The sequence below is a fragment of the Papaver somniferum genome, chromosome 2, assembly GCF_003573695.1.
Source record: "Papaver somniferum cultivar HN1 chromosome 2, ASM357369v1, whole genome shotgun sequence".
Classification (NCBI taxonomy): domain Eukaryota; kingdom Viridiplantae; phylum Streptophyta; class Magnoliopsida; order Ranunculales; family Papaveraceae; genus Papaver; species Papaver somniferum.
This window is the reverse complement of record NC_039359.1, coordinates 211254284-211265516: the sequence shown is the minus strand read 5'-3', so window position 1 is coordinate 211265516 and position 11233 is coordinate 211254284. Positions and strand designations below refer to the sequence as shown.

Below are 11233 nucleotides of genomic sequence, written 5' to 3'. Positions count from 1 at the left end.
CCGGAAGATCTAATTACTCCGAAACTTCAATTCCACTCCAATCTGTATCATCAATCATTCAATCAGTACTTAAAATCAATCACAAAAAAATGGAGTCCCATCACAGAAATTTCTCCATTGATCTCCTGTTAATCTTATTACTGTCATTGTTCTTCAGTTCTACCACTAGTACTGCTGCTACTACTTCATTCTCAATTAGAGAAGCCAGCATCCGTGACATCCAACAAGCATTCATGGAGAAAAATCTAACATCCAGACAACTAGTTGAATTCTATCTACAAGAGATTGAGACCCTCAACCCGGTTCTCCGGGCTGTAATCGAGTTGAATCCAGATGCATTAGATCTAGCCGATAAAGCTGATTCAGAGAGGATAATTGCTAAGGGCAGGGAGTTACATGGGATACCTATCCTTCTCAAGGACACTATTGCGACGAAGGATAAACTCAACACAACTGCTGGATCATATGCCTTGCTGGGGTCTGTGGTGCCGAGAGATGCAGGGGTGGTCGAGAAATTGAGGAAGTCTGGTGCGTTGATTTTGGGGAAGACGAGTCTGAGTGAGTGGGCGTACATGCGTTCGTTCCATAATCCAAAGGGTTGGTCTGCAAGAGGTGGCCAGGGTAAGGTACATCGTTAAGATAGTGTTAGTTTTCGCATGTTAAAGGGATTGTACCCAATGTTGTACTCGCCTCGCCTCGCCTAACATCTAGGCGCCCAGAAAAAATTGAAAAGAACAATGGCTCACATTTTCTATTAACTAGGCCCTGCATTCCACAACATAGACTGTACTGTTATATTAGTTAGTGTGCCTGGAAATGATGTAGAAATGTTTGATTTGTATGTACGGTGTGCAGAATCCGTATGTTTTGTCAGGCACTCCGTGTGGTTCGAGTAGTGGATCAGCTATATCAGTTGCTGCAAACTTGGTGACGGTATCATTGGGTGCTGAAACGCATGGATCGATACTTTGCCCGTCTAGTCATAACTCGGTTGTTGGAATTAAGCCTACTGTTGGACTCACAAGTCGAGCTGGGGTCATCCCTGTTGCGCCTAGACAGGACACCATCGGGTAAGCTTTCAATCTCTGGCATATTACATTCAATTTGAAAGTAATTGTTCTTGAATCAACATTTTTTTATGCTGCATCGAGTAGGCCAATTTGCAGAACCGTATCAGATGCGGTTTATGTGCTGGATGCAATTGTTGGCTTCGATCAGCTAGATGCTGAAGCTACAAAAGCAGCAGAAAAGTACATACCTGACGGGGGTTACAAGCAATTTCTCAAGAAAGATGGTCTCGCAGGCAAAAGAATTGGGATAGTCAGGCATCCCTTCTTCAGCTTTCCACAAGGGTCGAACATTTCGCAAGTTTTTGAAGGGCATTTTGACACAATGAGGTAATTAAAGGGATTGCAGTAGAGTCTAACTTAAGGAATTCCTATCTTATGTGTTAAAAGTTATGTTTCCTTTTGAAACAACTGAACTGACCTCCATTTGGTAAATCAAAGGCGAGTAGGTGCAGTTTTAGTGGACAACCTGGAAATTGAGCACATCGACATCATTACCAATCCGGGTCATAGTGGTGAACTAACAGTAATGAAGGCGGAGTTCAAAGAGTCATTGAATATCTACTTGAAAGAGCTAATTACTTCTCCAGTGAGGTCATTGGCTAATATAATTGCCTTCAATAAAAACCATAGGGATTTGGTAAGAGTTCAAACAGCTCAATTGTTAACACTAGAATAACACTTGCACATCTGTCACGATATTTAATGGACTGTTGTCAGTGTACGTACTTCAACTACCACCAAATGTTGTGCAGGAAAAGGTAGATAAGTTCCCTCAAGATATGCTTGTAGCGGCGGAGAACACACATGGAGTGGACGGCGAGAAAGAAAAGGCTATAGTGGAGCACCTGGAGAGACTGTCCAGAGACGGGTTTGAAAAGTTGATGATGGAGAACAAGTTGGACACAATCGTGACTCCAGGTTCAGATTTTGCAGCTGTGCTAGCGATAGGAGGATACCCTGGCATAAGTGTTCCAGCAGCTTATGATGAAGATAATGATGGTATGCCAGTAGGATTCTGTTTCGGTGGATTAAGGGGTACAGAGCCAAAGCTTATTGAGATTGCTTATGCATTCGAACAGGCGACACTAATTAGGAGACCTCCGTCCTTAAAATCAACCTCAGAAGATGATAACAGGAGTATCACTCAGCTTCTAGCTAGTCAGTAGCGCAGTAGTAACTGTACCAGATGAAGAGATGTTGTATTTATTTTCCTCATCATTATTACAAGGGTTGGTTTTGGGACCCAACGCAGTCGTTCTTTAGTCTGCACAGTAGTCAATCTAGAAGCGTGCTGCTATTATTTTCAAAAGCCTTTATAGAGTTGAATCTTTTTACTGGTTGGAGTCTTTATTAATCAAACTATTATAGGTTGAATCCAGATTACTGGTTATTAACCAAATTCAGAAGCAAAATCCACCAACAACATCAACAATTTTTACTCCAGCTAGTCAACCTGAACAATTTTTGCTCCTTCATCGCCTTCTCTTATCCTAAGGGAGTCAAGGAATGATTTGCCTTCGAGTTTACGAGAAAAGAATTTCTTAAAATATTCCTCATACCCAGTTGTTCTGAACAAGGCAGGCGTCTCTGGTGTGATCATGGAAGGTATTGGACCTATTTCCCTATCTGCTCTTGGGTTATTAAATGTTGCAATTGAGAGCCTTTCCTTTGTTGAGTTTACTATTGCTCTGTGTTCCACGCTACGGTAAATCCCATTACTCATAATCTGACATGCACAAGGAAGCAACAAAGGATTAATAGTCAAAACTCAAGCATTTGTTCTAAACTTGGATAATTCGATTTCATCAACCCTTCTTACCTCGAAAGCATCTCCAAGGTTCACTACAAAGGCATTCGGTAGAGGTTTAATGGGAACCCATATTTTTTCTTTTCTAATCTGTAATCCATGCACTTCGTTAAGTTGAAGGAGGATCGTCAAACCGCCAGGATCTGAATGTGGTGTTAAGCCGATGACGTGTTCTGTTTGAGGGCAAGGAGGATAATAATTTATTCTCACTTGTTGTATCCCATCTTCAAACAACTCTGCCATGACGTTAGTCTTCATTTGCAGAGCTTTCTCCATAGACTTGATAAGAGCCAAGCTAAGTTTATTCAACTCTGATAAGTAGGATTCAAGTGTCTCCCTGCAAGATGAGATGAATTTCCCAGTTATAGAATGGCATCAGATTTTGTGCGGGGAAAATAGATGGAGAAGTCACCTGAGAGGTAGAGGGAGTTTGGGAAATAGCCTAAGCTTCCTCATATGTTTGGGAAGAGTGAGCATGTAAAACATATCTGCCCAATCAAGTTTTTGGTCTTCTGAATGAACAAAGGCTTGTCCAAATCCTTCTATATCTCCTTCTTCCTGCCAAAATTTCTTTTTCTCATCCATTGGGAGTTTGAAGAAACCTTCGATATCTGATTTCACTTTCTCTACCAATAAATTATCGACTCCATGGTTTACCACCTACATCATGCATTAACCAATTTAATTACTTGTTAATACCTGAAACAAACCTCATATTCAATCGAAATGTACATGTATATTACCTGAAAGAAACCCCATTCTTTGCAAGCAGAGTGAAGCCTCTCCAGTTCTAACTCTCCAATGATGGGTTCTGGTGACAGTACTTTCTGCAAATCGATCACAGGTACTGATTGATCTATCATAGACGTAACGGTGACATTATCACCTAAAGTGTCCTGGTCAGTGCGTATGTATCGAGCTGGGACTTCTGCAAGTGACTGTTTGGCTAATTCTTGAACACTAGGTACCAACAAAGAACCACCTAGCTTTGTTAGTTTTGGTGCCTCCATGAATTAATCTTCAAACAACAGCTTCCTAATACTCAGATTGATGAGCCTCCTCTTCTCTGCTCTATATCAGAGTAAGAACTGACTCGCACTCTCTTTAATGATACGTCTATCCTTTTATTGCCCTACAATTCCACCCACCTTTTAATTGATGGCCCCATGCATGTCTAGACGGACTTTGCGTGTTTATTATCATTTTCGCATCTGGCACAAGTAAGTCAACAAATTTTTGCATGAAGCCGGTGGTGGAGTGGTGCACGTCAGTGATGCATCGTCACCAACATATGAACTCTGCATGGGACCAGTTCTGCATCTTGAGGCTCGTCGAATTTGTGGCTCTCCACTTTCGGTTTTCCTTTTAAATCTTTAACCAATAATTGCATTTTTTATTTATTTATTTATTGTTATTTATTTATTTTTGCATCTTTGGGTTTCCTAAACTCACACTTCATATGTTTTGGGTTGGATGTCGGTCAAGTCGTATGCCCTCTCCAATCTCCATTATATACTTCTTCTTTTAATCTTTGATTGATTATTGCTCCCTTTGATATTACAATTATTGGACTCTGTTATTGAAACGACCGTTGTTACGCCTGAAAAACTTAGTGTCGGCATGGTAAAAGTATGAATACCATGCCGGCAGGGACCAAATCGGCACAAAAAGTTCATTATCAAGCACCCAGTACCAGCATGGTAAACAATATCCCCAAATTTTGAAATTGTAAGTACACTACCGGCACAAAAAGTTCATTATCGAGCATACCGGTAGTGGTGCCGGCATGGTCGATTCCCAAGTGAACCGTGCCGGTTTGAGGACAAAAACATACAGAAAAAATTTGTCTGAAATAGCAAGTTTCGGCATGGTATTCATCCTAAAATCAGTACCGGCACTCAGTACCAGCATGGTATTCATCCTAAAATCCATGTCGGCACTCAGTACCGGCATGGTATTCATCCTAAAAACCATGCCGACACTAGTATCGACATGGTATTGATGTTAAAAACCATGCCGGCACAAAAAACAATAGGGTATTCATCATGAACACAATCCAGGAGTGGATTGAAACTGAAACTGAAAAGTTTCAGTTTATGATTCGAACCCAAACGAAGTTTTAAAACAACGACAACACTTTAAATATGATTCAGTATCATGTACCTTCTCAATGAAGCATTTCTTCTTCTTCTTGCTCAACAACAATTCAATTTAACTTATCTTTACAAACTTGTTAGGATTTGATTTTGATTTTGATTTTTAGTTTTAAATATTAATTTAGATGGAAGAGTTTTCATATTTTCGCCCCAAAAAACACCCCCTAGCGGACACTATTGGATGAAATTATTAGTTCATGTCCCCGATTAATATAAATATCCACGATTGCGCGTTCATTGAAATCCACTATCTTTTTGGCCATTAATTCTTTATCACCTTTTTCCTTTGAAGATCAAGTCATATATTGTCCCATCAATTTATGTGTATCTTTTCCTTCCACAGTTCCACCCTTAGAACACTGCTCGTTCAATTATGCGAAACCAATTTGAACTTTTGCTCATTGAATAGTATTAGAATGAGCTTGATGTTTTGGACGTTTGTGGAATGCTGCATGTTAGAGATAAAAATTAAGTGGACAGTAGAGATCGGTCATTTTCCGATCAAAACATCTAATTTAATCAATATGTTTTCAGTCATTAATTTGACTTGAAAATTAGCTCTTTTTCTTTTATGTTGACATAGCATACATTACAAGTTTGGAATTGCACACCATTTTGTGCGCAAATGTTGGATTTCAAAAGTTTTAATACAAAGAACTTGGAGGATATTACCGCTGATTATTAAATAACTAAAGCACACATTTGCGGTGTACAAGGACAAATTTGGTACAATAATAACCAGTTTTCCATCAAAACAAAACCTGAAGATTACTAGCAAAGAGTATGAGATCAGAAAAATTGCGCCAATTGCATATTAGCAGAAACAATGGATCAATGTGATCCGCCTGCATGTACTATTGCTTATATGAGTCCCAAAATAATAAATACAGATTAGGGTGATTAACCACCAAATTCAGGAGTACACTGCTTATATGGATTGATTTTAATTTGACTTCAACTACATGGGCATGTAGTTGTGAAAAATCTCACAGCTACACCCTAAGTAAAATCTGTAAAACAATTTAAGAAATCTTCGTAAGAATCTCAAGAATTTTTATTAAAATCTTAGAACAGGTACAAAGATATGAGAAAATCCTAACTTGGGAAGCAAATAATATTTCTCTCTTCTAAATATCGTGTCTAAGCACTCTAAAAGATCCCTCCTCTTTACAAAGGCGCTCGGCTCCTTATATAGGAGTTTACATAGTGGAGTACAACTAATAAAGCCCCTTATTTCGGATCTGACGTGCGTTACTGTCGCATAGGGATTTACCATTGCCGCATAGTTTCTTTACTGTCGCATAGATCTTCACACTTTATTCGTGATTAGGTGACGTCATCTGGTTCGTCATCTTCAATATGTTGTACGCGGTCGTATTCGCTTACCACTTGAGGAGTTACTTCGCATACTAAGCAAGTGTGCGGTATTTTTTACCCACATTTTGCCTCTTCTCATATCGTTCTTTTGTTAGAAAGGGAGGTATGAGAAATTCCAATTTGTTATTCTACTGCACCCGTTCGCCTCTTCACATTCTTCTCAACCGACATGTTTCCGTAATTTGGGATTAACCGTCTACACGTATTGACTCTTTTCCCTTTTAACCGACACGTCTTGATTTAACCGGTTGTTTCCTTTCCCTATTTAATAATTGGAGTGAGGTGATATAATCTTTTCCTTTCTTTATTCAACCTTAATCTTCTCTACAATTATTTGATCTTCATCTTCTCGAGGTCTTCGTTCTTTCCTCATAAATATTTACCCAGCGCTGTTCTTCTCTGAGCTTTATGGATTCTCATTCGAGGTTAATATATTCTTCTTTCAATAATATTTTGTTTTTATTTCCCTTGAATTTCCAGTTTGTTATTGTTGATCTGCTACTGTGTTGTTATTGTTTTGCTACTGTTCTTCATATTCCCATACTGGTTTTGTTGCAGCAAGAATTCTTCTTCTGGTAATACTCGTATTACAGTTCCAAATCCTAAATCTTCTTCGAGTTTCAAAGGTGATGAGTCTCGCAAGAGGAAGCCTTCGCATAACAAAGCAGTAAGAAATACTATCTTTTCTTTGAAACAATATTGTTTCCTATGTTTCTTATCTGCGTTGTTCTTCGTAGGATACTGAGAGCGAGATTAATGGCGAGAAGAAGAAAAAGGTTATTAAAGTTTGCAGAGCCCCCACGATCAATACGTCTCTTGTCATGCCAGAATTCAACTATAATAAGAAGGGTACTGAGGTCTCCCCTAATGTCAATGTTGACGCTCCCTTACGAGGCTTCGTTTCCTCAGCTTATTTGGATGCTACTGCGTCTTCGAAGGAAATCTCCGCTCCTAAGGAAGCTGCTTTAGCTGATCATGCAGATGTTTCTTCTTCTGAGAATGTGACCACACAAATAGTGGATTCCACGGTTTCCACTTTTGTGAATTTTCCTGCCTCAGCGTATTTTACCGCATCAATGGAAGATACAGCCGAACTTGTTTCAGAGGGTACTACTACCAATTCCTCTGCAGATGTTGTAATGACCGCTCATTCTCATTCCGTTCTCTTCTTCTCCTTCTGATACCAAGCCTCTTCTGAGAATCATTAACGTCCCTCTCTCATATGTTGATTATCCTTCCGAAGTTCGCATTTGTGATGCTCTTGTCAAGCTATTAGGTGACTCTCCCCCAGATAAGTCTGCTAGGAGCGAAATCTTCTCACAACTGGATTCAAGTGTTAACCTTGATTTTGATCTTCTGGTAAGTATTCTTTTGCTTTTAACTTTCTTTCTGTTTTAATTGATCGCACTTTCATATCTACATCTAAATTATTTCCTCATTTAGGATTCTCGTCGTCGCTTAGTCCAAGCTGAGGGGTTTTCTGAGTCTAGCAACACCATCCAAGAGCTTCACCGTCAAAATGCTAAGTTGAAGGCGACTCTTCAAGATGAATCTCTTGCGTCCGAAAATCTTCGCACTAAGAATCAATAACTTAAAGGTTTGTCTATCTTTGTTTTGTCATTCACTTAAACGACACTTGTACTTGGATTCATGTCTTGAGTTTCTTCGTGCATATGTTAAGACTTAAATCAGAAGCGTGTTATGGAGAGATTTAACTATCAATATTCTGCTGAAAATGCTCGTGCAGACAATGAGAAATTGCATAATAATAGATCAGTTAATTAATAATCATTCATATTCGCTTGATCAGATAGAGAACCTAAAGAATGAGAATCTTTGTTTAGTTAATCAGAATGAATTTCTGGACTCCCAAGTATCCCATCATTCTGGAATGTTGTATAGCGCTGACTTAAGATATCAAACTTTATCAGATGAAAAATCAGATTTTGCCCATAGAGAAGCGGTCTTTCTTAAAGAAAGAGGCGATGCATGTTAAGAAATCAGCATGATGAGTCTATGAAGAAAGTAAGTTTGGAGAACCAGAGAAAGATAAATTTGACTGTGAAGATGAACAAACTCCGAGAATAACATATGCAGCTAAAGGGGTCTCATGACATCCTTGTGAAGGAAAAGGATTCTCTTTCTCAAGATGAAAAGAAGTTTCGGTTCCGTGTCCAAGGTTTAGTTGGTGATGATTTTGATATGGTTATGGAGAATTGGAAAAGTAGTAGTCTTGTTTTATCTCAATATCTCATTTATCAGAGGAAAGGTAGTCACATTGAGCTGACTGCCTCAGTTTACTCCTCCTTTTATGGCTCATATCTTGTAGTTGCGAAATTGTCACTTTGGTAATAATTAAATGTCTTTTTTGCAGAATCTGATAAGTCGCATCAGTCTACCATCTCTAAGTTGAGATCTAATCTGACCAAGGCTCATAGAGAATGCACTAGACTCTCAATAGCACTTACCTCTTCTCGAGACAAATCTAATTGGAGGTTTTTGTATCTTGGAAACCTAATGGAGGTTTCTATAGAGAACACTAAGAAGAGTGCCGCTCGAGAAGCTCATGTTAAAACTCAAATTCTCGCAAATCGAGTTTGTGTTGACAACTCACTTTCTCTAGTGGATGTGGAACCTCTTGATGTGGATGCAGATGAGAAGCTTCCTGAGCCCGATAGTGACTATGATTATGTGAGTGATGATAATGAAGACGATGAAGCTCTCCTTCAAGAGGATCAGCCTGAAAAGGATGGATCTGGCGGTGGTCTTTCCAAAGATCCAAGTTCTGATGTTAACCCCAACAACGAGGTTGATGTTGAAGTATCTGCACTAGATCAAGATGCGCCTTCTAATAGTGCTTAGCTTTTCTTTTCCTTTAGTCTTATGTGCGACTGGTTATGGATTTTTGGATATGTAGTTTTGAAGCACACTTCTATTTCTGCTACCTTTATGTAAGATTATCTCTAACAAGGAGAATAATACCTTTCTTATGTTAATTCCCATACTTGCCTCTATTATTCTGCTTGTTAGAGGTATTACTTATTCCCTCTATTATCCGTGCGTTAATGAATCTTGAAGTATTTTTCTATCTTTCATTGCTTCTTTGTGATTTTCTTCGCTGCAAAATCGAAATCGCTATATTTTGAAATAATCTTAGCGTTTTATATTGAGGTTTTACTGAGCCCCCTAGTTAGAGGTTTTATCATCTTCGCCCTTATTTTTTTCTTAAAATATTTTTGTGCGGCAAAATCGCGGGCGGTCATTACCCTTTCAGGTAACGACCCATTGATCTTGCCTTATCACTTCTAGTATTTTTGCCTCTGCAGGGTGTATTCATGCGTTAATACGACGACTCTTATTACTCCCGTGAGTAAAAAGCCTCATGATATTAACGTCTTTGACACAATTCAGCTCCCTTATGGAGGGTGCCGTCCTTATATTCCCCCTGATTGTCCCTTCAAGGAAGCTTATCCCTACCGGGTTAGGGTGGGCTCTTCCCATCCAGTGATGCAATGATCAGTTATTTTCGCGACCTCTTATCCCTCCGCTGATATGGATTTTGGTTACGAGACCGCACCATAAGTGGGTTTTCTTGAGGACCGAGTGCATCATAGTCAGGACTTGTCAAGAGCATCCAGGTACGCTCCAGACGCCCCAGGCACTCTTGACTCAACCGTGTACCTCGGCGCCCTGATCGAGTTTCTGCACTCCTTAGTAGAGAGCTTCTTACTTTAGTATTTCGACTAAGGCACTCTACTGGATGGGCTTTTATTTCACCCCAAATCTCCATGACTCAGGCTCCAGGGTCGGTATAGCTTTTACCTGAGTCATGCTAATTGTGATCTAGGGTTTTCCCCAATTATGACGCGCGTTAGGTCTTATTTTTTCCTCTTGCTATTATGCGAACTAGGGTGCACGCTATAATTGGATTCCTTTCCTCCATTGTTAGAGGTTTTTATTTCTGATGCCTTTTATTAAGGTCTTATTATAAGGTCATATTTTTTTTCCTTTTTCTCATGTGTGATACATGTAAAGAAAAAGAACTTTTCATTTTCATTTATACGCTTGATTGATACAATTCTGACGTCTTATTTCTTTATTTATTAGCTAATATAATAACTAATTAGAGCCAAAGACCGCACGTCTCGTTCAGCTCTGTCCATCTTTGTGCATCATTAATTTCACTCTCTAAATATTTTCATCTTTTGTTCATGACTTATGGATAATACTTATTTAAATAATTTATATTCCACGAGTGTTCAAGTCTTCGCCCCGCGCTACCCCTTTCATGATCCGTTAATTCATACGCTGTATTTCCAACAACTCTTTTGATTATATAAGGTTCATCCCATGTCTTCTCTAGTTTTCCATCTCCTCCTCTCTGATAAGGCGGTATTTTCCTTAAAACTAGTTCTCCTGGTTGGAATTCTCTTTCTTTGACGCGCTTGTTATACTCTCTGGCTAGTCTCTTGTGGTAATTCTACATATGTTGTAGGGAAATTTCTCTATTTTCTTCTAAATCATCAAGCTTTGCTAAGATCAAATATGTGTTTAAGTTCTTATCCCATGCCTTTTTTTTCGTTGTAGGTATGATGACTTCAGTTTGTAGCATCGCTTCGACTCCATATGTTAAACAGAAGGGTGACATTCCAGTATCTTCTCTTCGTGTTGTTTTGTACGCCCATACTGCGTTATGGACTTGTTGGCACCATCCTTTATTTTGTCCTTCAAGCTTTTTCATCAATATATCTGCAATTGTTTTATTAGTTTCCTCAGCTTGCCTATTACTATGCGGATATAAGGGAGTTGATTTTCCACTTTGT

General features: G+C 39.1%; 2 protein-coding genes across 2 annotated transcripts; one reads left to right on the top strand and one right to left on the bottom strand.

Annotated features, from left to right (window-relative positions):
* The first annotated feature begins 52 nt into the window (after positions 1-52).
* On the top strand, positions 53-2236 carry LOC113352738 (probable amidase At4g34880). Its single transcript, XM_026596520.1, has 5 exons — positions 53-626; positions 856-1070; positions 1155-1397; positions 1509-1707; positions 1823-2236. Exons 1-5 carry the CDS (start codon positions 90-92, stop codon positions 2234-2236), a joined length of 1608 nt encoding a protein of 535 aa, XP_026452305.1. The 5' UTR covers positions 53-89.
* Positions 2237-2257: 21 nt separating this feature from the next.
* Positions 2258-3995, bottom strand: LOC113350428 (codeine O-demethylase-like). The gene is made up of 4 exons (XM_026594562.1): positions 3621-3995; positions 3290-3537; positions 2890-3214; positions 2258-2796 (listed from the first exon to the last, which is right to left on the bottom strand). The coding sequence occupies exons 1-4, from the start codon at positions 3885-3887 to the stop codon at positions 2515-2517; spliced, it is 1122 nt and encodes a 373-aa protein (XP_026450347.1). The 5' UTR covers positions 3888-3995; the 3' UTR covers positions 2258-2514.
* Positions 3996-11233: the final 7238 nt, after the last annotated feature.

What these genes read in the sequence shown, in the direction of transcription:
- LOC113352738 (XM_026596520.1), top strand. Translation starts at nt 90, where the DNA reads ATGGAGTCCCATCACAGAAATTTCTCCATTGATCTCCTGTTAATCTTA. An exon ending in CAAGAGGTGGCCAGGGTAAG is followed by an intron (nt 627 to 855) that starts GTACATCGTTAA and finishes TACGGTGTGCAG; the next exon opens with AATCCGTATGTTTTGTCAGG. An exon ending in ATAAAAACCATAGGGATTTG is followed by an intron (nt 1,708 to 1,822) that starts GTAAGAGTTCAA and finishes AATGTTGTGCAG; the next exon opens with GAAAAGGTAGATAAGTTCCC.
- LOC113350428 (XM_026594562.1), bottom strand. Translation starts at nt 3,887, where the DNA reads ATGGAGGCACCAAAACTAACAAAGCTAGGTGGTTCTTTGTTGGTACCT. An exon ending in AAACTCCCTCTACCTCTCAG is followed by an intron (nt 3,215 to 3,289) that starts GTGACTTCTCCA and finishes CTCATCTTGCAG; the next exon opens with GGAGACACTTGAATCCTACT. An exon ending in ACCTTGGAGATGCTTTCGAG is followed by an intron (nt 2,797 to 2,889) that starts GTAAGAAGGGTT and finishes TGTGCATGTCAG; the next exon opens with ATTATGAGTAATGGGATTTA.